This window comes from Chiloscyllium plagiosum, chromosome 21 (genome assembly GCF_004010195.1).
Source record: "Chiloscyllium plagiosum isolate BGI_BamShark_2017 chromosome 21, ASM401019v2, whole genome shotgun sequence".
Lineage (NCBI taxonomy): Eukaryota > Metazoa > Chordata > Chondrichthyes > Orectolobiformes > Hemiscylliidae > Chiloscyllium > Chiloscyllium plagiosum.
The window spans coordinates 16,647,126-16,675,025 of record NC_057730.1 but is presented as its reverse complement, the minus strand read 5'-3'; the positions used below and the strand labels follow the sequence as shown (position 1 = coordinate 16,675,025).

Below are 27,900 nucleotides of genomic sequence, written 5' to 3'. Positions count from 1 at the left end.
CTCACAACCCTTCTCATATAGCAAAATAAAGGCAGCCAGAAAATGGGAACATCATCAATGTCAGTCCAAGCTTCATATACATGATTGGTCCATTACTGCTATTGGGTCAAAATCCTGAAAAAGCCTCCCTCATTAGCATTGTGGGTGTATGCATGTCACAGGGACTGCAGCAGTTCCAGAAGGTAGTTGAAGGGAATTAGGAATGGGTAATAATGCTGGGTTTGCTACACCACATGAATAAATATGAAATACATACATGTAAGTAGTTTCTTTCTATGACTAGAGAGCATAGGTTTAGGGTGAGAGGGGAAAAATATAAAAGAGACCTAAGGGGCAGCTTTTTTCACACAGAGGGTGGTACGAGTATGGAATGAGCTGCCAGAGGAAGTGGTGGAGGCTGGTACAGGGTTTGGAGGGATATGGGCCAGATGCTGGCAGGTGTGACTAGATTGGGTTGGGATATCTGGTCGGCATGGACGTGTTGGACCGAAGGGCCTGTTTCCGTGCTGTACATCTCTATGACTCTATTGTGTCATCAGTCCTTTCCTAAAACTGGTGATTTCATTGGTGGCATGTGATTCCACAGAAGGACAGTATTTCACACAAGTCCTGCATGATGTATAGCAGTGGCAGATACAACAAACATGATTTTGCTCTGTTATCAGTAATGCTACCTTTCAGATGAATTGCTGAATTAAGTGTCCAGATGCTTTCTATGTAAGATCCCAATTTTCTGATCAAAGAAGAGCAAGCAGGTATCCTTCCTTTTCATTTTGGAACCTAAACATTTGGTGTGGGACATGCTATTTGACTGTGGAGGACATCATTGTTGAGCTCAATTTTTCAATTGGTTAATGTCCACACACACAGTCATTCGTTGAAAGTGATCAGCAGCAAGAGCTTTGGATGTTTCTCATTGAGTAGCTTTCTCGCCATGGAATCAGTAGATTGAGGTATCAAGTCTCACTCCAGAGGCCTGAATGCAAACATTCCTGGCTCAGACTCCACGACAGTACTCAGGGAGTGCTGCACTGTCAGAGGTGCTAACTGGGGCACTGTGTTTTGTGTTATGTCTCACAGTTAGTACACTGAATGAGACATTCTTATGATATCATTACTGTAACACAGCAATAAGACCTGAGGGTATATAGATCACATATTCCATTTTACATTGGACCACATGACATTCTAATGGAAGCGTGGTGTTCTGAGTAAAGTAATAGCTTGTCATTAGTCCAGACACTTAGATCTCTGCTAGGTATAAAATATAGAATAGTCAAAAAGTGTGGCCCTGGATAAGCACAGCACGTAAGGCAGCATCCCAGGAGCAGGAGAATCGACGTTTTGGTCATAAACCCCTTCATCTGTTTCCATCCCTCTCTCTCTTTCCTACCCTGTCTCTCTCTCTCTATCCAGGAGAAAGTGAGGTCTGCAGATGCTGGAGATCAGAGCTGAAAATGTGTTGCTGGAAAAGCGCAGCAGGTCAGGCAGCATCCAGGGAACAGGAGAATCGACGTTTCGGGCATAAGCCCTTCTTCAGGAACCAAGGGTTTATGCCCGAAACGTCGATTCTCCTGTTCCTTGGATGCTGCTTGACCTGCTGCGCTTTTCCAGCAACACATTTTCAGCTCTCTCTCTCTCTCCACCCCTCCAACCCCGTTACTATCCCTCTCTCTCTCTCTGTCTCCTTGTTACTCACCCTCCCAGTTTCCCATCATTCCCTCTCTCTATCCCTGTTCCTATCTGAAGGTCTAATACTCGAAGCATCGATTCTCCTGTTCCTCTGTACTTTTCCAGCGCCACGCTTTTCGACTCTGACTCTCCAGCATCTGCAGTCGTCACTTTATCCATAAAACATATAATAGCTAGCTGTAATAAATGTCTGTTGGATCCTTCAACACCGTCATAGTTACTAATGTTAGGAGAGATAAGCATTTGTTGGAGGCAAAAATCACATCTCTGCCCACACCCAGGTGGATGAAGATTCCATGGTCCCATTTCGAGTGTGTCCTGACCAATATTTATCCTTAAGAAGTCACAAGTATGTTTGTATGAGCTTTCTATGTGCAGGCTGCCTGTCATTGTTTCCGACATTACAACTGCTTTATTTCAGAATAAAACTGGACGCGCTGGCGTTTAAGGCCCCTCCTTTGGATACAGTTCTCAGAGCGTGCACTGATGCATCCGGCTTGTGTGGAATAAATATGCAAACCACACGGGCAAAATAACCTCTCGCACATTGACTCGAATTCAATTGCTTGACCATTCTATTTTAGGCTTGAGAATCTCAGGACTGCCGGCCACAAAACAAAATCCCTTACGAAATGTTGTAGTTTTTTTCACACAAGGGAAACACTCTAACCTCAGCCAATGACTTCAAGGTTCAAAAATAAACCATTTTGAAACAGCAACCACTGAATTAGTTTCTGCTAGTTGCTAGGCAACCCAATACTTCGTCAACAACATTCAAGCTGTGCTCACTGACATGATGCAGTTGGCAGTGATTTAAGATTTGGGGTCTCTTTGCCTGTTGCCTCTAATTGGTAACATTTTATTGGGCTGTTTGTGGGGGGCGGGGTTGCTGTCACTCAGCAGTCAGCGTTTCCACAATTTTTCAATTGAACTTTGTTCTGCATGAGAAAGGTAAATATATTTGCAGATCATTGTGTTGTGTAAATCAGCTCCCCAAATATTATGGCAAGCTTGCTCACTTCACCTGAAGAATTATGCTTTATTTTAATGAAAATGTACTGCACAAAAATGGAACGCCAAACATTAGTCCAAAAGGGATGAACGTTGTTAAATTCTCTATTTAGCTCTCCATTTAACTTGCCCACCCCAGAACAACGTCGGCACTACATCACGTTTTATATAATTATAACCTTAACTGTCAGTGAAGATAGTAGCACGTTTTATGACATTTTTTGTCTAATCTATTCTGTCGACAGTCTTGTGAATAGATTTTAAAATATTATATGCTTCCGCCCTTCACTTTTCTTATTAGATTCCCTATAGTGTGGAAACAGGCCCTTCGGCCCAACAAGTCCACACCGACCCATTCCCCTCTGACTAATGTACCTAACATTACGGGCAATTTAGCATGGCCAATTCACCCAACCTGATTGTGGGAGGAAACCGGAGCAAACCCACTCAGACACGGGGAGAATGTGCACACTCCACACAGACAGTAGCCCGAAGCGGGAATTGAACTCGGAACCCAGCCTCCGTGCCGCCCTATTTAATCCCCAAGATTTTGGTGAGAGCAGTATTTATTGATGATATTGGTCCGCTGCAGTGTATGTGGCAATTCATGTAAGATTGCGAATTTCAGCCCAATAATAAGGATACAAGAATATATGTGATCGGGGGTGATGGGGATATCTACATAACGTTGCCATAATATTGTCGTTCTTGTTAATGAAGCTGGCGGTGGGCTGATTGATTGGGAGGGATTTGCTGCAATGCATCCTATCGTCAGCTAAACTCAGATCATTTATTGGGGCGCTGATTAAACTTCGCTCCCTTGTAGGCCCACGCGATGGCCGAGCGAATTTATAGCTGGACCATTTATCCACAGACCCAGGTTCAAATCCTGCATGGGCATGAACCCATCGTCGATTGTTGGAAAGTTCACCTACTCTGACCTCCAGGTTTATCACACCCTGCCTTTTACGTGTGGTGTCGCGGGGCGCTTCAGTTCATGTTAATAGGATTGCTCCAGATTCTGATGTTTACACATGTTGCTCTAAACGTCTACAGAATCTGTCACCCACTGGTGTTCGCAGATTTTTTCGTAGGGCAGTTGCAGAAACTTCATGGCCCCCGATCCTTAATGTTTGCAGAAGCTGCGGATGATGCAATTTCTAGTGTTTACAATTGATACCGAGAGGAAGCTGCGGAAACCACTTGCTTTCCTTTGGGTGGTTTGCGGATGTTTTCACAACTGGCCGCGTGACCTCCCTGCGTCAATTTCCGTATACGGCCTGCCTCCCAGATTATTCCAACACTTTCCTCTTGGTTCTATTGTTTATGGTTCGTCATCGACAAAAATCAATGTTCACAAGGAAGATATTTTCTGATCAACCTGTTCAGTGACCTCTGGAACAGGTGGAACATGAACTCATCGTATCTGTCTCAGAGATAAGACACTGCCATTGCACAACACAATAACCTGCTCCCGGTTATTCTATAGCTGCTGGATTCTCGGTGATGAACAGCTGTAGGGTTCCCGGGCAGCGATGATTGACAGCTGCAGGGTTCCCGGGCAGCGATGATTGACAGCTGCAGGGTCCCCAAGCCGCAATGATTGACAGCCACAGGGTGCCCGGGCCGCAATGATTGACAGCTGCAGTGTCACCGGGCCGCGATGATTGACAGCTGCAGGGTCCCCCGGCTGCGGTGATTGACAGCTGCAGGGTCCCCGGGCCGCAATGATTGACAGTTTCAGGGTCACCGGGCTGCAATGATTGACACCCTGCAGGGTCCCTGGTGATTGACAGCTGCAGTGTCACCGGGCCGCAATGATTGACAGCTGCAGAGTCACCGGGCTGCAATGATTGACAGCTGCAGGGTCCCTGGGCCGCGGTGATTGACAGCTGCAGAGTCACCGGGCTGCGGTGATTGACAGCTGCAGGGTCCCCGGGCCGCAATGATTGACAGTTTCAGGGTCACCGGGCTGCAATGATTGACACCCTGCAGGATTCCTGGTGATTGACAGCTGCAGGGTCACCGGGCTGCAATGATTGACACCTGCAGGGTCCCCGGGCCGCGATGATTGACAGCTGCAGGGTCCCTGGGCCGCGATGATTGACAGCTGCAGGGTCCCCAGCCTTTTCGCGATGACTGACAGCCGCAGGGCCCGCCCTCGGCACGTGCAGTCCGCGCGACCACGTGAACAACGTGAGGGCTCGAGCGGGAAGTTTTCAAACGGGGTGGCCGAGGCGGCGGGACAAGGGCGCTGAAGGAGGGAAGGACAGTTGTTATCTCTCTTCGGGTAGGTCGGTGGGGCAGGCGCTGTGAGCGGCTTCACACCAATCCTCCTTCCCCCATCGCCCCGGATCGGGTCTCAGGGGGCCGACACGATGCGGTTAGGCTGTCAACAAATGACGGGTTCTCAGTGATTGTGAAGGAGGAGGATGAGGGCGGGGTAGTGTCAGTGACTCCGGCCTTGGGGCCTCTGTGCTTGTCCGCCCTTGTTCCTCTCACTCCCGAGTTCCCGAGGAGGGAAAGCAGAACTGCGTCCACCCACCGGAGTTCCCAACCTTTACCCCCCCCCAAGCTCTTGCCTTGTTTTTAATGCGTTATTTTCCATCACGAATTTGCTTCCAAGTGTACATTTTGAGCTGTTCACTTTTTAACTCTTTCTTTTGTAACCCTGATCAGTGGAAAATTGCAGGCAGGCACTGTCAAGTATTGGGTAGTCAACTGCACCAGTGGCCTAGTGAGGATGAAAAGTAGTTTTTTTTCAGTTACATTTCTACAGAATGTCCTTCATAATCTCTGGACTTCCTAAGAGCTTCACAACTTGGAAAATGCCTTTGAAGTTAATGTATTGTTGTGGTTTAAAATTTGGCTTTAAAGAGTTCTTCATAAATAATTTTCCGAGCCCAATCTTGTAATTCAGTTGAAAATTGCCACCTGCATCATGTTTCTTTTCATGATCTTGCTATATTTAGTACTTAGTATACAGGCTAGACTGTGACAGTGCAAAGTTTTCTCTGTCATTGCATTTCTATTATACCTGTATTGGCTAAAATGATTAGTGAGTAGCTGTTCTTTATTTTGGAAAATGAGTCTGAATGGAAATATGAAATGTTTCTGAGTTGGGCTGCAAAGATCAGTATAACATTGGTGTTGTTTGATCAAACTTAGAATTTTGAAGGAATACCTTGGCACAATTATTTTTGAATATTTATTTAAGATCCATTTTGAAAGTGCAATGTACAGGAGACCACCATGATTATAAAAGCTAAGCATGAAATGCTGGGGAAATGAAATAAACGCAGTAAGAGCTGGACAAATCTCAGCAGATGTGGCAGCATCTGGAGAGAAATGGAGTTAACATATCAAGGTCAATATTACTTTTCTTTGGAGCTCATCTTTGGGAACCAGCACTGATAAATTGGAAAATGGAAGATTTTGAAAACAGAGCGACATGCATTTGTTTTACATTTGTGATTATCATTTGGAATAACTTTGGTAAAGCCACTTAAACTGAGAAGTGTACCTAGTGCTCTCCAACATAGTCCTCCAATCTAAATGTGTTCTCTCTCTGGAAGCTGGTAGCATTTAGGATTACAAATGTATACTTTGTTTTTGCTTTAAATGAAATTAAATGATTATGCAATACACAAGTCAAACAAATGCTTTAATGTGAAGTGGGTATCATAATATCATTAGGTATATATCTATATAATAAGGGTTTTATCCCTATACTTGAGAACATGTGACAATACACCCCATTTCTAATTCTAATAGTTTAGAATGCTTTAACCATGATTCCAGGCCAGAGTTTTATTCCAGCCTAGTTTGCAAGCCCAGCTTGCTCTGCCAGCTGTTCATACATATCAAGAAATAATTTTGGAGGTGCCATCATGAGGTTCTATGACCCTTAGCTGGAAACCTCTCTTTTAATAAAGATACTGAGTGGACAGTGGTATATTTTCTGCTGGCATGTTTGGATTAGCAAATATTGCAGCATAGGTGTGTTAAGAAAATTGGATTGTAGTTCAAAGAGACTCCAGAAGCAATAACCAAAACCTTGGCCAAAAAGGTTGGTTTTGAGCTCAAAAGAGGAGTCAAAGATTTAAGGAGGACATTTCAAAGCATGGGGTTTGTTTGGACACTCGTTTCCACTTAGCTATAGCTGAAATCCTTATCCTCAATCTTCTAGACTTGGTTATTCTAATGCTCCCTTACCTGGTCTCTTTCTTGCACCTTCAATAAAAATTGTAAGTTTGAAGCCGACACCAAAATTAGAGGTGTAGTGGACAGTGAAGAAGGTTACCTCAGTACAGTTGGAGCTTGATCAGATGGGCCAACGGCCTGAGGAGTGGCAGATGGAATTTAATTTAGATAAATGTGAGGTGCTGCATTTTGGAAAAGCAAATCAGAGCAGGACTTCTACATTTAATGGGTTCATAGTTCTTTGAAAGTAGAGTCACACGTAGATAGGATAGTGAAGAAGGCCTTTGGTATGCTTTCCTTTATTGGTCAGAGTATTGAGTACAGAAGTTGGGAGGTCATGTTGCGGCTGTACAGGACATTGGTTAGGCCACTGTTGGAATACTGCATGCAGTTCTGGTCTCCTTCCTATCGGAAGAATGTTGTGAAATTTGAAAGGGTTCAGAAAAGATTTTCAAGGATGTTGCAGGGTTGGAGGATTTGAGCTATAGGGAGAGGTTGAATAGGCTGGGGCTGTTTTCCCTGAAGCGTCTGAGGCTGAGGGGTGACCTTATAGAGGTTTACAAAATCATGAGGGGCATCGATAGGGTAAACAGACAAGTCTTTTCCCTGGGGTAGGGGAGTCCAGAACTAGAGGGCATAGGTATGGATGAGAGGGGAAAGATATAACAGGGACCTAAGGGGTAACTTTTTTATGCAGAGGCTGGTACATGTATGGAATGAGCTGTCAGAGGAAGTGGTGAAGGCTGGTACAATTGCAACATTTAAAAGGCATCTGAATGGGTATATGAATAGGAGGGGTATAGAGGGATATAGGCCAAGTGCTGGCAAATGGGACTAGATTAGGTTAGGATATCTGGTCAGCATGGACAAGTTGGACTGAAGGGTCTGTTTCCGTGCTGTACATCTGACTCTTGCCCCTATTATAACTTGTCATAAATCCCATCACCCACTGGTCCCAATCCATTGACTCCCAATCCTGACAGTTGTCAGTCTTAAAGTTTTCATTCTTGTTTTCAGATTTCTCATCCCTTGTCGTCTATGTAACCTCCTCTAGCCCTGAAACCCTTCAAGATCTCTTGCACGCTTTTAGTTCTGGTCTTTTGTACGCTTCTGATTGCAACCCAGTCCTTGAAAACCTTCCCGTCTGATGTCTCTTATGTTTTTCCCAAGTTAAAAATCGTGCAACACCAGGCTACAGTCCAACAGGTTTATTTAGAAGTGCTAGCTTTTGGAGTGCTCCTTCAGCAATCTGATGAAGTACTAGTACTTCCAAATAAACCTGTTGGACTAAACCTGGTGTTGTGATTTTTAACTTTGCCCACTCTATTCCAACACCGGCACTACATCTTATATTTTCCAACAGTCTTGAAGATGTAATGTAAATTGATTTAGTTACCAAGTTTTTAGTGATCTTTTCTGATGAATTCTTGTGGGGCTTGGTATCAAATTTCATTTATGCTTGTAAAGTGCTGCAGAATGTCTTGAGTGTAATAAGGCACCTTAAATATCTGGAAAGTGAAGTGGTTAAAGCTGTGGGTGGTACTTTTCCTGTACATCTCAGAATTGGTCACTTTTGGGTGTGACTGCACTGAATCATGCCTTTGCTGTTGTGACAGCTTTGGGAGTGTGTTCTGCACCCCCACCCCCCATGCCCCGTAAGTCTGAAATTTTGAGAGCAGGCTGGGTTATTCATTTGCACAAACCATTTTGAGAAAAAAAACCTCTTGAACTGTTCTGATCCTTCCGATTTTAGTTTAATGGGTGTTTAAAATGGGTTCTTGACGTGTCAACTTGAAACTGTCCAGATGTGTATTTAGTATATTAGTTTGGATGATTTCTGAACTGATGTATTCTAGTAACAGTTTGAAAAATAAATTAAGTTGCTTGACTTGCCTATTCGGTGGAAGCAGACAATCTTTGAGCAAACGTAGTTTAGCAGGAGAGTCAGATGATAACTGGAAATTGCAGATATGTATTGAAGCTGTTGACATGTAACAGAACCAATTGACTTATTTGCATCAGGCCTCTGAATATCAACAACTCTTGTGCTAAATGTTATTTTAATTATTTTATTCATGCTTTAAAAATTTTTCAAATATTATTTCTGGGATAAACTGGAAAAAAACGATATTCTTCATATCCAAAGCACTTTTTCGTGGGTGTAGCCATTCTCACAACTTAACAATGTGGGAGCTAGTTACTCTTATGATTCATCCTAGTGCAACTGGGGAGAAAAATATTTCAAGTGCTCCAAGGTTGTGGGAGGCATACTGTCCCTCCTAGGATATAATCATTAAATTGGGAGCAGTACAACTTTTAGTAGCTGAAGGACTTATGAGGTGCACTCGCTCTTCTGTCTATGAATTTGAGAACTGCATTCTTCTAAATGCAGATTGTGAATATTTTTAGTAGTTGAATTGTTGAGGATTTCTACGATTTTAAGTTATGAAACTTTTTGTTGGTTGGTGAAGCTGCTACCTTTTTCTTCCCTTACATGTAGAAGCCACAGTTAGGGATATGAGACTCTCGTGTAGTTGAATTAATTTTTTAGCTGCTTGACTATTTTACTTGCAAATTTCACAAATCAAGGAAAATTTTTTTTTTGCTAGGTCCTGAATGTTGATACTATTTTTGGTCTGTGTGTTGTGCTTAGCAGTTGTCAACCTTTTTGGAACATGCAGTATTCCTTTGCTAAATTGGAGTTCAGAATTTTTCCAGTTTTTGAACTTTCCTTTTGTTCTTTCTAGTTTCGCAGAAGGGAACAGAAGTTGGAACATGTGGCTGAAATGTTTTCCATGTATTTAGCAAAAAGGAGGACTGATTCAAATAACATTAACTGTTACTGCCAGTGAATGAGAGTATTTATTAACTAGATGTTTGTTTGAAAGCAAGAGACAATATATGAGCTGTCTTAGTGACAGCTGTTACAACTGAAAGTTTTTGGTTGTCTGACAGGTCATGTGTACTTTTGGCTGCTGCACACTGGGTCTAGTTTTACAACACTAGAATGAAAGCTAGTATACTGCCAAACAGTGAATCTGGACTATAATAAGAATTTCATTTTAGTGTGTGCACACTGTTTGGAATAAAATAAAAATATCTACTAACTTTGTCAGTCATAAATTTATGACATATGCAGTTGTTGACATTTTATTTCCAGTTGCCTGAAGGTTGCGCGGTACTAGCGAATTCAGTTGAAACAAAGTTCGTATTGGCAGAAAACTTTTAAAACTATTTTGTAGGATGTGGCATAATGATTTGGCTGTTGGTGTTTGTACATTGTCTAAGTGGCAAACTTGAGGTTGGGTGGAGAATGCAATGGAAATTATATTGATAATCTGGCTGAAAGAATTACATCTTGAAATTTGTAAATGTTTACCTTGATGACAGATAAAATGGTAAAATTACAAAAATCCAATTTGTCTCCTAATGACACAGGTGTACTGAGAACAATGCCAAAGCAGTTCTGTAAGAAGTCACAGGACTTGAAATGTGACGTTGACCTCTCTCCAGGGATGTTGCCAGACCTGACCAGCTTTAGCAATTTCTATTTTTTTTTCTGTTCTGTAAGTGTCTGCATGGGAAAGTAGGGGTGATAACGCCCATGTTCTATGAACAAATCAAAAATTTGGAAATCAATTGTCTGAAGATGAATACAAAGCAACGAACCACTGCCCCCTCAAACAGGATTTGTTATTGGCCTCATGCATTGATGAAACTTCAACTCTGACCGTCACAGTCAGACATACTAACTTGCCAATTGTTTTCATTTTTTTAAAAAATCATTCACAAGATGATGGCATTGCTGGCTAACTCAGAATTTATTGCCCATCCGAGAGAGCAGTTCAGAGTCAACCAAATTGCTTTCTTTTAATGTGGGAAGAATGGCAGGTTCATTCCCTCCAAGACAGTAGTGAACCAGACAGGCTTTCCCAACAATAGGCAACCGTTCATGAGGGCAGGGGGCCTGGAAGTACCCTGTTTATTTACCCTATCTCTAGTGTTCAGAACAAAAAACTGGGAAGGTTCTGACAGCAGCGAAGAAAATTAATCTATGTGAACCTGTTATCAGGAAAACCAGTCGTAATGCTTTGAACCACTTGACCATCGTTTTGTCACTGCTGAGTACATAGTAACCTCAATCAAAATCATGGGTTTTTCTGCAGTTCTTGAAGTCACTTAATTTTGCATAAATATCCACTTTCAATCCTAAGTGCCTCTGTTGCCATTAGAAGCGGTGCGCCAAAGTGAAAATATATGGTGCTTCATTTTTTTGAGCATTGTGACATTGAATTGGCAGACATCCTGATGTTGCGCTCTGTTAGTTTGTGATGCTAGTACCTGGTGAACCACTGTGACCAACTATTGACTTGCCTAGAGAGTGTATCAAAGTTGTCAACTTGGCATTGGTTCTACGTGATGATAGCAACAGCTCTGCATGCAGTTTAGGTTCCAAACAGCATGCTTTTTTTCCCAAAACAGCAGCAGAACTTGCTGATTCCCCACTGACTCATACTGGCTGGGTAGTCCTTTGAGCATTTTCTTGAAGTGTTGGCTCTGTTATGGGCAGTATACAGCAGAACTGACCACTGTATGTGGTCATTTTCAACTGATTGACAATTTAAAAAAAAATGCTTTATTCATACATTTATTGGAACTTACGAGACAGTTTACAGAAAGGACAATAAAACTGTCACTTGAATATTTGCACACTTTCATTTCTTGATTGAAATACAAAAATTGGACCATATGCTTACTATGAAGAACAATTGGTTAGAACAGATGCATATTGCAAGGGGTTCTGTAAGCGAACTGAACCATGGTATGTCATGGCAGAAGTTCTTAAAGGTCCCACTCATTGTCAATGTTGGTTGGTGCCAGAGTCTGGAGACACCAGATCCATCGCAGCTGAGTATGCCTTGATTTTCACTCACCAGTAATGAGCTCCTTTCCATGAGAGATGGCTAGACAACAGGGGCCTTAGTTGACTTTCTTTTAATGTGGGTTTTAAGGCTGATTGTAGTGCTTGTACTACAGATTGAGTGAAATCAGCTAAGTTTGGTCATTGAGCTGTGACTGATTTGGCTTGGTTTGGCTCAGCTTGCTTATGGATAAATAGACCGAAACTCCTAAAAGATGGGGGAACCTTGTCATTCTTTGGTGTGAGTCACTCAAGACAGCAAAGCATAAAGCAAGAATGGAAAGTAGCATTAATGTACAATTGAAAAATGCAAAAAATTTATAGAATATATTTCATTCAAAGCCTTTTTTTTTGTAATCTGTAGAGAAGAATTGAATGATCTTGAATTTTTTCTTAAAACCTGATCTTTAAATTTATTTTGAAGTCAGTGATTTAACATACTAATAAGCAGTCTTTAATGTCGTTACTGCGCACACATTATACTTAGAAAATTGAATCTCTTCATTTTGAGACGAGTCTTTATTACTTTTGCTTTTAAATCTGAAAGTTAGGTAGTTGGAGTGTTGTTTTGTTTGTCTACATTACTACTGCAGTTTAGTGTTATAAAAATCTGACCTGTGGCTGCATCAGTTCTTTGTGGAGAAAACAAGGGAAAAGCTATAAACCAAATAAATTTAACCGGAGAGTTAAAATCTAAGTTGAACATCACTGGAAATTTTGAAAATGTTTGATTTTATGCAGGGATCTGCTCAGTTCATGCTTTCCTGGTGGTAGACGTTTGGTATCTTTATCCTACTAACATTTTCCACTGTCTTTAAACTTCTAAAACTATGCTTTTGGTCATGCTATTTCAGTTCTTCTAACTCTGTGGCTTATTGTCCTTAGATTTTTATTCCTGCCTCAACTCCATAAAGCATTTTTGGGATACTTCCAATGTTGAAGATACAATATAAATGCAAGCTAATGTTGGTTTGATTTGGTACTTGCAACTTTTGTACATAGACAAATCCTAAGGGTTATTGATAGCTTCACACTTTTTATTGAACAGTATATATTTTGAAGTTGTAAATGTTGTTGTGTTAATGAATATAATGGTACATTTATTGTATGTCCGTGACAATGCCTCAACCATTTCAGTTTAAGGAAAAACAAACTTCATCTTTAAAAGGCAAAGGAGGAAAGTAGGCCAATCAGTCCATTAAGCCTGTTACGCCATTCAATGGAATTATGGCTCAGCAGATAATCCTCAACTTCACTTTTCTTCCTTTTCTGTATTGATTTAAAAATCTGACTTCCTTGACCCTGAATATCCTTAAAAACCCCAGCCTTGACATGTTCCTGCACCAAAGTCATCCACTCTTAGAAGAAACTTCACATCATGTCTGAAATGGGTGAAGCTTTACTCTGAAAATATGCCCTCTGGTCCTACACTCTCCCACAAGGAAGCAACCTCTCATCTAGCTGGTCACTCCTCCAAGATATGTATCAATGAAGTCTCTTTTCATTGTTCTACATTTCAACGAATACAGGTCTAATGTACTCAACTTCTCAAGACAATCCCTTCATACTCTGAATCAGTCTCGTGAGTTATTTGTGGTCTGTCTAATGTCTTCAGGGGATTTAGTAAGACATCCCTATTTTAATATTCTGTTTCACTTGCCGTCTGATTGGAACCTATGTTTCTTTAAGTACATAGTAAAAGTCTGTTTACAATATACAAAGTTAAAAATCACACAACACCAGGTTATAGCCCTACAGGTGTATTTGTAAGCACTAGCTGTCGGAGTGCCACTCCCCCTTCAGGTGGTTGTGGAGTAGGACCATAAGACACATTACAGCAACAGGTTAGTGTCATGCAAGTAAAATGAACAAATCTCAATTGTTAAGTCTTTCGTCTTTTAGAATGGATTACAGGTTTCAGTTCATTAATATGTAAGTCCCAGAATCCCTGAATTTATCTTGCGAATGTGACTTAAAAGGAGTTCTGGGATTTATATATTAATGAACCGAAACCTTTAACCCATTCTAAAAGATGAAAGAGTCAACAATCTAGGTTTGTTCAATATATCATTTTGCTTGCATGACAGTGTAATGTTTTGCTATAATTTGTGTCTTATGGTCCTACTCCACAACCACCCAAAGAAGGAGCGACACTCTGAAAGCTAATGCTTTCAAATAAACCTGTTGGACTATAACCAGGTGTTGTGATTTTTCAGCTTTCTCCACCCAGTCCAACATTGGCTCCTCCACATCACGGCTACTATATACCAACTTGTGGGATGTCTTGTAGCTACCTGATCCTAACTGCCCCAAAGTGTCATAACAGGTTGGAGCGAGTTGATTAAAACAAAATATGCAAATTCAGCTATTCAACATGAATTTACAAAGTGATATTAATGTAGAAAGTCATTCTGACCAACTTCAGTTAAAATTAAATTACCCGTTGAGGTAAAAACAATGACTGCAGATGCTGGAAACCAGATTCTGGATTAGTGGTGCTGGAAGAGCACAGCAGTTCAGGCAGCATCCAAGGATTTCGAAGCTCCTTGGATGCTGCCTGAACTGCTGTGCTCTTTCAGCACCACTAATCCAAAATTAAATTACCCGTTGTCCAGCTCTACAATTCTAGAGCTTTTGAACTCAGTGCAAATGCATAATCCATAAATGTAATTGGTATGTTTGGCAGAGGGGTATTAATTCTTTCAGCTTTGACTAGTGTACAACAGTTTAAATGGTTAACATTCTCAATGCAGCATGCACGAGACTCCTGCTCCTGCTTTTCCTTCTCTCCCTTTCTTTCCTTTTCATTGAGATCAGTTTACGGCAATAGGTTGGAATCTGGAAGCGTGAGCTGCCTTCATGGTTGGCTGAATTGAAGCTGCAGTGGCCAATAGTTTCAAAGGTTATTCTTGACTGGCAGCATTACTTGTTAGTAGGTGGACCGGATTCGTAATCCTTCATGCTTTGTGGAAACGGGAGGCCATTTTGGAATACTGTTGTTGACTGAAAAATACGTCGGCAAGTTGTAGAACTTTGCCTGCCATCAGCCAGCATTAATCGTTTTAAATTGAGGAATGCAGGAGTGTGTTAAATGAAAGGCACCAGTGTGTCTAAAGATGTAAAGCAGAACAGGGAATGTAGACTGCCTTGATGGATTTACATTAGGGAGACTATACTGACTAATTTCACGAAAGCTGCATGGGCAAGTCATTTTGAAAACTGACCTATCGTTTACGTTGTGTTTAGATAATTTTATATCCAGAAGTCAATAAATTACTAATACGGCTTGTAATTTGCTTGTGCTGTAGGCCTAAACTGTTTGTGCGTAGCGTTTGTCGCAAACAAATTTACTTGCTATACTTTTCTGTTAATGTTTAGCTTCAGTATAGTATTTGTTACACATGGTTTGGTTTTTCACTGCCTGTGGTTGTACTGTGTTCAGCCTGTTAACCTGCTTTTATTAAACATAACGATTGACTTCACGAGACGAATTGAATGAAAATGTAGTTAAAACATATGATTAATTTTGTGTATCTGGCTATAGAAACATGGCAATATTGTTCAACCTGTGTAAAACAGGAACTGGAATCTTCAGACAATTCATGGAGCTTGAGAATGTGGTGAACGATGCTGCCTTGGATTACAGCAGTAAAGACCATTTTAAACTTGTGTAATTACCCGTTTAATTAGGGTAATTAGATGAATTTTTAAGATGTTTTTGGACTACATGTTAATATCACTTAAGGATAACAGTGCTTTTTTTTTTACTGACTTCAACCCATTGTTTCTGAAATGAGGTACAATAATGGCTTGTTTATCTCTGTTACAAATCGAAGTTTGTTTTTGCCATTTGTTTAGCACTAAACATGAGAAGCATTCAAACGAGCTAACATGTTAATTGTTGCAGTCTGTAAATAAGTACCAACAGTTTCAGCTTTCCTGTTCAGTATTGTAAGTAGTGTTGGGATTTGATCATGTGCTGAGGCATTGGTTAAAAATCTCACAACACCAGGTTATAGTCCAACAGGTTTAATTGGAAGCAATTACACCTGTTGGACTATAACCTGGTATTGTGTGATTTTTAACTTTGTACACCCTAGTCCAACACCGGCATCTCCAAATCATGAGACGTTGGTGATAGTGATGGCAGAGAATAGATTTTAGACTGCCATTGAGACAAATTTTGAGGTACTGGAAGAATATTGGTATTATCCATTTAAACATGTTGAAAACATTGACTACTGGAGGTGCTGATGGTCATTTTATTGGTAGGATGAATGTTGTAAATAACTTTAAGAAAGTCTTTAAAGGCAATGCAGCTGAACTCTGAACATTGCCAAACATAAACATAATTCTTTTTGAAGTTTGCATTGCATAGATCAGGTCGTTAAGAAGGCATTTAACAAGCGTACCTTCATCGTTCAAACCTTTGAGAATAGGAGTTTGGCTGTTACATTGAGGTTGTGGAGGATGTTGGTGAGGCCTCTCTGGAGTACCCAGTTTTGGTCTCACTGCTACAGGAAGGATATTATCCAGCTGGAGAGGGTTCAGAATAGATTTATCAGAATGTTGCCAAAAATGGAGGCTGAGTTATAAGGAGAGGTTTTAGGCTGGAGTGTCGGAGGTTGAGGGTTGAGTTTAGAAGTTTATAAAATCATGAGGGCTATAGATAAGGTGAATGGCATGTGACCTTTCCCCAAGGTAGGGGCTTTCAAGACAATGTGACATTTTTAAGGTGAGATGAGAGAAAAAGATGAGGGGCAACTTCTTTTTAACACAGGTGGGTTAGTGTGTTGAATGAACTTCAACAGAACTGTTGGACATGTACAGTTACAATGTTTCAAAGACATTTGGATAAGCTTATGAATTAGATATGTGTGGAGGGATATGGGCCAAGTGCAGGCAGGTGGGATTAATTTAGTTTGGAATTAAGGTTGGCTTGGACTAGTTGGACAGAGCGGTCTGTTTCTATTCTGTATGACATTCTACAATAATTGTATAACCATGCTGTGCACAATGAAAGTGTATGAATTTTTGGATTTAATCAATTGCAACTGGATGTCCCTTTTGATCGTCTACTGTGCTGTTAAAAGCACAGGTGGCATATTTAGTACTGACGGTCACTCTCTCTGAGAAAGAGGTGAGGTACCTTGAAAAGTTTCCATACTACAGAGGAGTTGATGCTGAGTGTCTTAAAACACGTAAAGTTGGATAAATCCCCAGGACCTGATCCGATGAACCCTAGAACTTTGTGGGAAACTCGTGCAGGGATTGGGCTCCTTGCTGAGGTGCTTGTATCATTGATAGCTACGGGTTAGGTGCCAGAAGACTGGAGGTTGGCTGACATAGTGCCATAATTTCAGATTGTTAGGAAAAGTCAGGGAACTACACACCAGTGAACTTGACATCAGTGGTGGGCAGGTTGATCAAGGGAATTTTGAGGAGCAGGATTTACATGTATTTGGAGAAGCAAGGACTGATGACAGTCATAGCATCATAGAGGTGTACAGGATGGAAACAGACCCTTCAGTCCAACTCTTCCATGCCAACCAGATATCCAAAATAAATCTAGTCCCATTTGCCAGTGTTGGGGCCATAGCCGTCTAAACCCTTCCTATTCCTATACCATTCTGATGCCTTTTAAATGTTGTAATTGTACCAGCCTTCTCCACTTCCTCTGTCAGCTCATTCCATGTACACAGTATCCTCTGTGTGGAAAAAGTTACCCCTTAAGTTCCTTTTAAATCTTCCCCCTCTCACCTTAAACCTATACCCTTGAGCTTTGGACTCGCCCACCCCAGGGAAAAAGACCTTGTCTATTTACCCTATCCATGTCCCTCATGAAGCTCACCCCTCCACCTCAGACACCCCAACTATGCTGCGCCTCTATATTACTCAATCCCTCCAACCCTGGCAATATCCTAGTAAATCTTTTCTGATCTCTTTCCAAGTTTAACAAATCCTTCCTATAGCATCAAGACTAGAATTGCGCACAGAATTCCAAATGGATAGTCATCATGGTTTTGTGTGGGGGAAATAGTGTCTCACTAACTTGAATTTTTTTTAAGATGTGATGAAGAGGATTGAAAGCAGAATGGTGGGCGCTATCTACATGGACTTCAGTAAGGCATTTCACAAGGTTCTGCATGGTAGACTGGTTAAAGGTTAATTACATGGAATGCAGGGTCAGCCAGCCACTTGGATACAAAATTGGCTCCGGGGTAGGCAGAGTGTGGAAGTGGAATGTTGCTTGTCGGTCTGGAGACTGAGACCAATGGTGTGCCATGAGGATAGGTGCTGGGTCCGCTGCTTTGTCGTTTATATAAATGATTTGGATGTGAATGTAGGAGGTCTAATTGCTGTAGTGGACAGCAAAGAAAGTTAGCTCAGTAAAACAGTGGGGTGAGGAACAGCAACTGGAGTTTAATCTAGATGAATGTGAGGTGCTACATTTTGGTAGGACAAATCAGGATAGGACTTAATGGTAATGTCCTGGGGTGCGTTAGCATGCAAAGAGACCTTGGAGTGCAATTTCTTTGTTCCTTGGAAGTGGAGTCACAGACAAGGTAATGAAGAAGGTTTTTGGTATGCTTATCTTTATTGGTCAGTGCATTGAGTATAGGAGTTGGGAGATCCTGTGTAGGACATTGATTGATTAGGCCAGTTTTGGAATACTGCATGCAATTCTGGTCTCCCTGCTCTCGGAAGGATAATGTGAAACTTGATAAGATTTATGAGGATGTTACCAGGATTGGAGGGCTTGAGCTATAGGGAGAGGCTGAATAGGCTGGAGAATTGGAGAGCGAGGGGTCACCTTAGAGGTTTATAAACTTATGAGGGGCATGGATAGGGTAAAGAGACGACAAGGTCTTTTCCCCAGGTATGGGGGAGTTCAAAACTAGAGGGTATAGGTTTAAGGTGAGAGGAGAAAGATTTAAGAGGGGCCTAAGGGGCGACTTTTTAACAAAAGATGGTATGTGTATGGAATGAGCTGCCAGAGGAAGTGGTGGAGGCTTGTACAATTGCAACATTTAAAAGACATCTGGATGGGTACATGAATAGGAAGGGTTTGGCCGGCTATGGGCTAAGTGCTAGCAAATAGGGATAGATTAATTGAAGTTATTTGGGCAGCTTGAATGAGTTGAACCAAAGATTCTGTTTCCATGCTGTACATCTGTCTATCTCTGGTCCCTGTTAAAAATGACTCCCTCCGAAGCTCATACTTCATCAAAAAACCATCGGCAGAGGCTGGGACTCTGATTCTGCCTACGTACCGTTTGCACAATCTGATCCTTCATGTTTTACATTGTTCTCGGATTGCCAGACTTTGCAAGTTGTTCTGGAATCAAATCTCTCAAATATCAGAAATAGGCAAACATTAAACAGATTTTTATTTTCCTTCAAGCTTTTGCTCTTAAAAATATTTTACTGTAGTTGGGAGAAAGGCTATTTCATAGTCAAGCATCACAGATGAGTGATGACACAAGTATGTCAAATGGAAAGCCAACACAAAGATGCATGAAGTCAGGATGCATATGTCAATCAACCATAGGCAGGTATTTTGGGGCTGGACACAGAGATTGGGGGACATGTGATGAAACCACCTGGACTTCATTTCAAGGACTGATGACACAAAGATGCTGAAAATGGCCCATTTTAAAAACAATTCCTTCCTCCTTCTTGTGTAAAACAAATGTGCCCGTTATTAAAAGAAAACAACTGAAAACTGGTGACAAATTGCACAATTGACAATAAGATATGGCACTTTTTGGCCACATGACAATTCCTCATCCCATTTGAATTGCTGTACAAGGGCCTTCTCCAACTTGGAAGTAAATTAAAGTAAGAATACAGAATATCGGCAATATCGTTATGGTTTCATGTCGTAATTAATGCCTTTTCATATCCTATTACTTGTAATCAATTCTTTACTGTCAATTATTTCAGTTGGACTGGATAACTTGAGTCTGCACCTAAATAGGATTTCTGTGCTCCAATGGTAAATCTGAAATAGGGAGGTAGGAGAAACAAGCACACAGTTCAGGATTCCTTAATCGATGAAGGAAAAGGAAGGACTTACTTTTCTGGCCATTTGGCACATGGGGAGCATGACATGACATTAAACTAAACCAAACATGTCATAAACCAAACACTTCCTCCTACCTGATTAAACTAAACCTGTCATGGTTATGTGCATTTCAGGGAACAGCTTTCAGCACTGATGGTCTGTGCCTGATGTACTTTAAACTGAAGTTTCAACTAATGTTGAAATTTAGCTTGTTGAAGAGGTTTTTGATTTTTTTAGCACTTGGAAAAACTTAATTCTAATTAATCCTTGTTGAGTGACACATTTTGCTTTTCATGTGGTGAAAGTTGCTTGAAGATGCAAGTTTTGTCTTAACATTAAGCACAATTTAACAAACCTGTTCAGCCGTGGACTGGGTAAATATAAATTGGCTGTGACATTTTTCTGTTCAGCCTAATGCATGTAGCTCAAATGATAATTGGTATTTTTTTGAATCTGACATTGAAGTAGAAGCAGTAACTGACGGTTGGGTTTTGTTATGAATGTAATGGGGATTTGTAATAAATATATAACTTGAGCGTAAGTAATGCTGCCCATTGAAATCACGTGATGCCCTGGAGGCTCGCGTTACAGCAATGTTTTGTTTGGGTGTGTCTGATTTAAAAGCACCTCCGAGGGCGGCTTTCTGCCGAAGTTTGTTCTGCAAAATGGATTTGAGTCTTTTGATTTGATTAGATTGATGCATGTAACGTGAAATAGTGCCTTTTAAAATTGTATCCAGGATGTAAAGCAAAATGGAGAATTATTTTCTATCAGATGCAGTTGCATTTTATAAAAGCTGATAGTTTGACACTGTTGGGGATAGATAGCATGTTGTAAGTTAGACCTAGAACTTAGTCCTCCAGTTCTGAGGCATGAGAAGATTTTTACTATTTTGTAATGCATGACTTCAGAAAATGCAGCATCCAAGCCCAAAAGCACACAAGAGCACAGGCAGAAGGTGGTATTCTATAACAATACAATTTTTCCACACTTTTGAGTCCAAGGCCATTCTTATGCATGCTTACCCGAAACACCGAACAGTTTTAATCAGAAATGTGGTTTTGACTTAAGATCACTGCAGTGCAGAAAGAGGCCATTGGCCCTGTCAAGTCAGTACCAACCCTTGAAGATTATCCCACCCAAATGCAGCCCCATGCCCTATCCCTGTTTTGTGTTCTCAATACATTGAAGTTTTTCCTTATTTCCTTACCAGATTAAACGATTGGGCCTCTTGACTACTGATGGTATCTTCCCTACATTGACCAAATACAGTCATAGAGATGTACAGCACAGAAACAGATCCTTCGGTCCAACTCATCCATGCAGACTAGATATCCTAACCTAATCTAGTCCCATTTGCCAGCACCTGGCCCATATCCCTTTAACCTCTTCCTATTCATATACTCATCCAGATATCTTCTAAATGTTGTAGTTGTATCAGCCTCCCACTTCCTCTGGCAGCTCATTCCATACATGCAACACCCTCTGTGAAAAGGTTGCCCCTTAGATCTCTTTTAAATCTTTCCCCAAATCTATGCCTTCTCGTTCAGGGCTCCCCTGGCCCAGGGAAAAGACTTTATCTATTTACCCTATCTATGCTCCTCCTGTTATAAACCTCTACAAGGTCCCCCCTCAGCCTCTGATACTCCAGGGAAAACAACCCCAGCCTGTTGAACCTCTCCCAATAACTCAAATCCTCCAACCCTGGTGACACCCTTGTGATTCTTTGCTGAACCCTTTCAAGTTTCACAACATCCTTCCAATAGGAAGAAGCACGGAATTGTTCAAAGAATGGCCTAACCAATGTCCTGTACAGGTACAGCATGACCTCCCAACTTCTGTACCCAATACTCTGACCAAAAAAGGAAAGCATACCAAGCACTTTGACTATCCTATCTACCTGTGACTCTACTTTCAAGGAACTATGAACCTGCACTCCAAGGTCTGTCTTCAGCAACACTCCCCAGGACATTTAACATTAACTGTATAATTCCTGCTTTGATTTGCTTTTCCAAAGTGCAGCACCTCGCGTTTATCTAACTTAAAATCCGTCTGTCACTCCTCATCCCATTGACCCATCTGATCAAGATTCCGTTGTACTGTTAGGTAACCTTCTTCACTGTCCTGTACACCACCAATTTTGGTGTCATCTGCGAATTTAGTAACTATACATCCAGTGTTCACATTCCAAATCACTTGTGGAAATGACCATAAGTAGTGGACCCAGCACCGATCTTTGTGGCACACCACTGGTCACAGGCCTCTAGTCTAAAAAGTGACCCTCCACAATCACCCTCTGTCTTCTAGTCAGTACTGTATCTGAGTGGCGAGTTCTCCCTGTATTGCATGAGATCTAACCGTGCTGCCCAGTTTCCCATGAGGAACCTTGTCGAATAACTTACTGAAGTCCATGTAGATCCTGTCTACTGCTCTGCCCTCGTCAATCCTCTTTGTTACTACTTCAAAAAACTCAATCAAGTTCGTCAGACATGATTTCCGACGCACAACCATGTTGATTATCCCTAATCAGTCCTTGCTTTTCTAAATACATGTAAATCCTGTCCCTCAGGATTCCCTCCAACAACTTGCCCACCACAGATGTCAGGCTTACTAGTCTATAGTTCCCTGGCTTGTCCTTACCACTGTTCTTAAACAATGGCACCACGTTAGCCAACCTCCAGTCTTCCGGCACCTCTCCTGTGACTATCGATGATACAAAGAGGCCCAGCAATCACTCCCCTAGCTTCCCATTGAGTTCTAGGGTACACCTGATCAGGTCCTGGGGATTTATCCACCTTTTACCAATTTAAAGAAATCCAGCACTTCCTCCTCTGTAATCTGGACATTTTGTAAGATGTCACCATCTATTTCCCTACAGTCTATATTTTCCATGTTCTCCTCCCAGTCTGTTTGCAAAGTTAAAATCCCCTATCATAACCACTATTATTCTTACAGATAACTGAAATCTCCTGACAAATTTGTTTCTCAATTTCCCTCTGACTATTAGCGGGTCTATAATACAATCCCAATAAGATGATCATCCCTTTCTTGTTTCTCAGTTGGGCAAGTTGTTGGAGGGTATCCTGAGGGACAGGATGTACATGTATTTGGAAGGGTAAGGAGTGATTAGGGATAGTCAGCATGGCTTTGTGCATTGGAAATCATGTCTCTCAAACTTGATTAAGTTTTTTGAAGAAGTAACAAAGAGGATTGAGGGCACAGTGGTGGACGTGATCCATATGGACTTCCCCATGGGAGACTGGTTAGCAAGGTTGTATTTCATGGAATACGGCAGAACTAGCCATTTGGATACAGAACTGACTCAAAGGTAGAATACAAAGGGTGGTGGTGGAAGCGTGTTTTTCAGACTGGAGGCCTGTGACCAGTGGAGTGCCGCAAGGATTGGTGCTGGGTCCCCTACTTTTTGTCACTTACATAAATGATTTGGATGTGAGCATAAGAGGTAAAGTTAGTAAGTTTGCAGATGACACCAAAATTGGAAGTGTAGTGGACAGTGAAGAAGGTTATCACAGATTACAAGGGAATCTTGATCAGATGGGCCAATGGGCTGAGAGGTGGCAAATGGAATTTAATTTATGTGAAGTGCTGCATTTTGGGAAAGCAAATGTTAGCAGGACTTATACACTTAATGGTAAGGTCCTAGGGAGTATTGCTGAACAAAGAGACCTTGGAGTGCAGGTTCATAGCTTCTTGAAAGTGGAGTCGCAGGTAGATAGGATAGTGAAGAAGGCGTTTGGTATGCTTTTCTTTATTGGTCAGAATATGGAGTACAGGAGTTGGGAGGTTATATTGCGGCAGTACAGGACATTGGTTAGGCTACTGTTGGAATATTGCATGCAATTCTGGTCTCCTTCCTATCGGAAAGATGTTGTGAAACTTGAAAAGGTTCAGAAAAGATTTACAAGGATGTTGCCAGGGTTGGAGGATTCGAGCTATAGAGAGCATTTGAATTGACTGGTGCTGTTTTCCCTGGAGTGTCGGAGGCTGAGGGGTGACCTTATAGAGGTTTACAAAATCATGAGGGGCTTGGATCGGATACATAGACAAGGTCTTTTCCCTGGGGTGGGGGAGTCCAGAATTAGAGGGATAGGTTTAGGGTGAGAGGAAAGCTATGAGACCTGAGGGGCAACATTTTCACGTAGAGGGTAGTACGTGGATGGAATGAGCTGCTAGAGGAAGTGGTGGAGGCTGGTACAATTGCAACATTTAAAAGGCATCTGGAAGGTTATATGAATAGGAGGGGTTTGGAGGAATATGGGCCACGTGCTGGCAGGTGGAACTAGATTGGATTGGGATATCTGGTCGGCAAGAACGAGTTGGATCCAAAGGTCCGTTTTCGTGCTGTACATCTCTCTGACTCTAAACATGAAGCTGCCAGTCCTGTCCATCCCTGAGCAATGTTTCTATAATTGCCATGATATCCCAGTCCCATGTTCCTCACCATGGCCTGAGTTCATCTGCCTTTCCTGTTTGGGCCTCTTGCATTAAAGTAAATGCAGTTTAATTTATCAGTCCGACCTTGTTCCCTGCTTTGTACCTGCCTACCCTGACTGTTTTGATTTGCTGCTTTTCCTGAGTGTACCAGTCTCAGATTGATCTCTTTGCTCACTACTTACCTGCTACTCTGCCCCTCCCCCAGCTCCCCTCCACTGACCAGATGAAGTCCTCCTGAGCAAGTCGTGCAAATGTCCCTGCCAGTACATTAATCCCCTTCCAATTCAGATGCAATATATCCTTTTTGTACAGGTCACTTTTAATCCAGAAAAGATTCCAACGATCTAAAAATGTGAACCCTTCTCCCCTGTACCAGCAGTTTATACTATATTTCCCTGAGTTTCCATCATCCCCTACGTTTTTCAGAACTGCATACTTGTTTGAAATGGGGATAGCCACAGAAGATGCTTACACTACCTGCATATCCCCCTCTCACTTTTCTTGGAGTTAACTCATCTGTGAGACTGTGTGTATCTGTGGCTTTTTTCCCCTTCCTGTAACTGCCATCCATCTCACTCCCTAGCTGTTGTAAACTGCTGCACCAACAGATCCATGCAATTTGATAGGATTCATAATCAAAGACACTTCCTGCAGACATAATCGTCAATAACATGGAAGCCCTCCCTAAACTCCCACATCCGATAGGAAGCAACATCACTCTACTAAAGGCATCTTTGCTCCTTCACAGTCTACAGACCCAGAAAATAAGTCTTTTTGTTCTAAAAAGTAGTGCTCCAGGCTAAGTTAGTACATGTGGTTTATATTTTTAAAGTTTAATTGAGAGACCAATCTCACTAAAACGTGATCAAGAAAGAACCCATTCTACTCAAACTGTAGACTTACAGCAAGGTTACACTTAAAAGCTATGCATTTATCTGTTGCCCTGTGAGCTCCCACACACAGGTTCAGCTGTGAATTTCTTTGTTAATATTTCCTTGACGCACTGCAATGTCCAGGATTGCATGAATTCGGACAGCAAAGGTAGTAACTGTGCAAATACACTGCTGTAACAGTAAGCAGTCTAGGTTTCTTTCTCTCCCTTGGTGACATGTTGTCGCTGCCCTTTGTCAGTTGTCGTCCTTTTAAAAGTGCTGTTACTTTGATCTATCTTCCCCAAAGTTTCAAAACAAAGCAAGAGTATAAAACATTAATTACTGCTCCTGGAGTTTGAGTAAATCACCTCCAACACCTAAAACACCTCCAAAAGGGCCAGCTCTAAGAGCCACAATTTTTGCCCATTCTCCATTGTTTCAGTCATTCTTTGGTCAGGATTCAAAGGTCATTTTAGGGACTGCACTTGAAATACTTCTATCCAGGGCCGTGTGCCACTTAAAGCGGGCGTATAGTGAAAGATAAATAAACTGCTTCATATAACCTCATGCAAACTGTAGCATAAATTTGTTTGGACCTCTCTGCACAACTCTGTTTTAATCCTGATTTTGCTGAAGGAATAGATGCTAGAACTGCAGAAATAATTTTCCTTTTTAAGTAGCCATTTCTTTGGGGGTACAAAACCCAGAAGGTCTGACATAGCTGTGAGTATAAAAACAATAATGCTATTAACCTGAAAAGGATTCTGCTGGCCTTTTTCAGGTAATAGTGATGAGGTGTCTGAGATGCTTTCACCACAAATGAATTTTAAGGCTGACACGAGATGGGAATCATGAGATTAAGCCACCATTACTGGAGGCTTGATTATAATCTTCCCAGCAATCATCAGTTTTAAATCTACTTCCTTTCAAATCATATTGGTTATCTTAAATTTAGAATTTGAAAGATTCTTGTGAAGCTTTGGGTTCGCATCAACCACCTAAATGATCATTAGGCTATCTTGTGTCAAAGTTTTTATTTGCAGTAGTCAAACCAAATATTACTCAAGTTGAAAGCAGAATTTTGTTGGACATAAATCCTGAGTTTGGCATTCCCTTGTAGATAGTCTAGCCCATGGGCTTCAATTGAACAAAACCTGATGCAGGTAAAATGTGGGCTTTACTGATATATAATATGCTTCACACTACAGGTACTGAGCTGAAGTTGTCAAGATTTCCAGTATCTTAATATTTTAGGTGGTGTTCTTGGATCAAAAGATGTAAAATGCTTTTCAATTTTTGATTCATCCAGACTATTATATCCACACAGGTACTCCCAAGAGTATTGGCAAAATGAGTACCTTTTAATAATTTTAACCGAAGAATTTTAACCTTGTTTTCTTGTCTCAGGTAAACTGGTTGAACACAGGTGGATTTTTATTCTGTAAAAATGTAAACTGTACTTGGTCTTGTATTGTTTGGAGATATTGCATCATAATATTATTCACCTTGCAGTAGAACAGTTGAGCATGGATTTTTCCCGACTGCACACATACACTCCTCCTCAACATGTGCCAGAGAATACTGGCTATACCTATGCACTCAGGTGAGATTTTCCCAGCTAAAGTGCATGGTGTTTGCTATAACTAGTTTGGAGTATTACTTCATCTGACTTGAGTATTGTTATTACAGTTACCACAGATAATGGAACATAGACAATGAGTGAAACATTGACTTGTTTTTGGTGTTTTCAATTAACAAATGTTCTGAATTCTCAATGATAAATATTTTGCCAATAGAAAATCTTGTGTATGATTCTTATTTTGCAACCTAAAATCTGTTATGCAAGCATAGCTTAATCTTGCTGGTCGTCAAAGGACAGCTTCCTAAATCAAACTTGGGATTGTATAGTATGATTGTGTTGAAAATTGGAATTCATTTGGGTAAATGTAAGACTATTTATTGAACATCCGTTTAATAAAAAAAGTATCTGAATGTGAATTAAAATGCGTTTGTTTTGGAGTGCACTTTATGCTTATTGCACCATTAACACAGGCTTTTTCTGCTGTTTTCCTTTACTTGCCTGTAAAATCTACTTGTGTTTAAGCTTCTGAACAAGTGCAAGAAAACCAATAAGTGCTTGATTTAATAACTTGAACTGATCTTTTTCAAACTGGATAAAGTCATTAGTCTTGATTATCTTTGTTTCTTCCTGTTCTCTCTCAAACCTCACTTACCTCGATCTTATTGATTAAATATTGAACTTGTAATTTGCCCTTTGTGTAACAAAAGCTTGTATATCATTATGTTGTTTGGCCAGGTTTCTCTTGATTTTTGTGTTAATTTTTTTTATATATGTGCAGGCTTCTGCAAATTATATCAGTAGAAGTGTTGATGTGTGATCTACAGTGTCAGCAATTTTCTTTTGAGATTTTGATATTAGTGAGTTTTTGTTTATTTTCATTATCCTACTGTACTGACCTACTTTAATCCTTTTTCAAGATCACTTGTCAAGAATTTCAGTAATTGGCATTGTATCTGTAAGGATCCTCTACCCTGATTATCGTATCTTAAACCACCAGTTGTTTGTTCAGTCTGTCCGAACTCTGCATTCATTGACTTGAGCAATGCAAGTTACGGAATTGGGATGGGTAAGCACATTCAGAAACAGATGCCACAAG

General features: G+C 41.1%; 1 protein-coding gene across 8 annotated transcripts in view; it reads left to right on the top strand.

Annotated features, from left to right (window-relative positions):
* The first annotated feature begins 4,897 nt into the window (after positions 1–4,897).
* The window catches only part of LOC122560574 (SUN domain-containing protein 1-like), a 77,128-nt gene continuing 54,125 nt past the window's right edge, over positions 4,898–27,900 (top strand). For 3 of the 8 annotated variants that reach the window (XM_043711343.1, XM_043711338.1, XM_043711336.1), the window contains exons 1-2: positions 14,789–15,029; positions 26,735–26,825. In XM_043711343.1, coding sequence (XP_043567278.1) covers positions 15,026–15,029; positions 26,735–26,825 — 95 coding nt within the window. In that variant the 5' untranslated portion in view covers positions 14,789–15,025. Of the gene's footprint in view, positions 4,994–5,066; positions 5,087–14,787; positions 15,030–26,734; positions 26,826–27,721; positions 27,871–27,900 lie in introns of those variants that run through there. The other 5 variants (XM_043711342.1, XM_043711339.1, XM_043711341.1 and 2 more) reach the window with 4 other exon arrangements.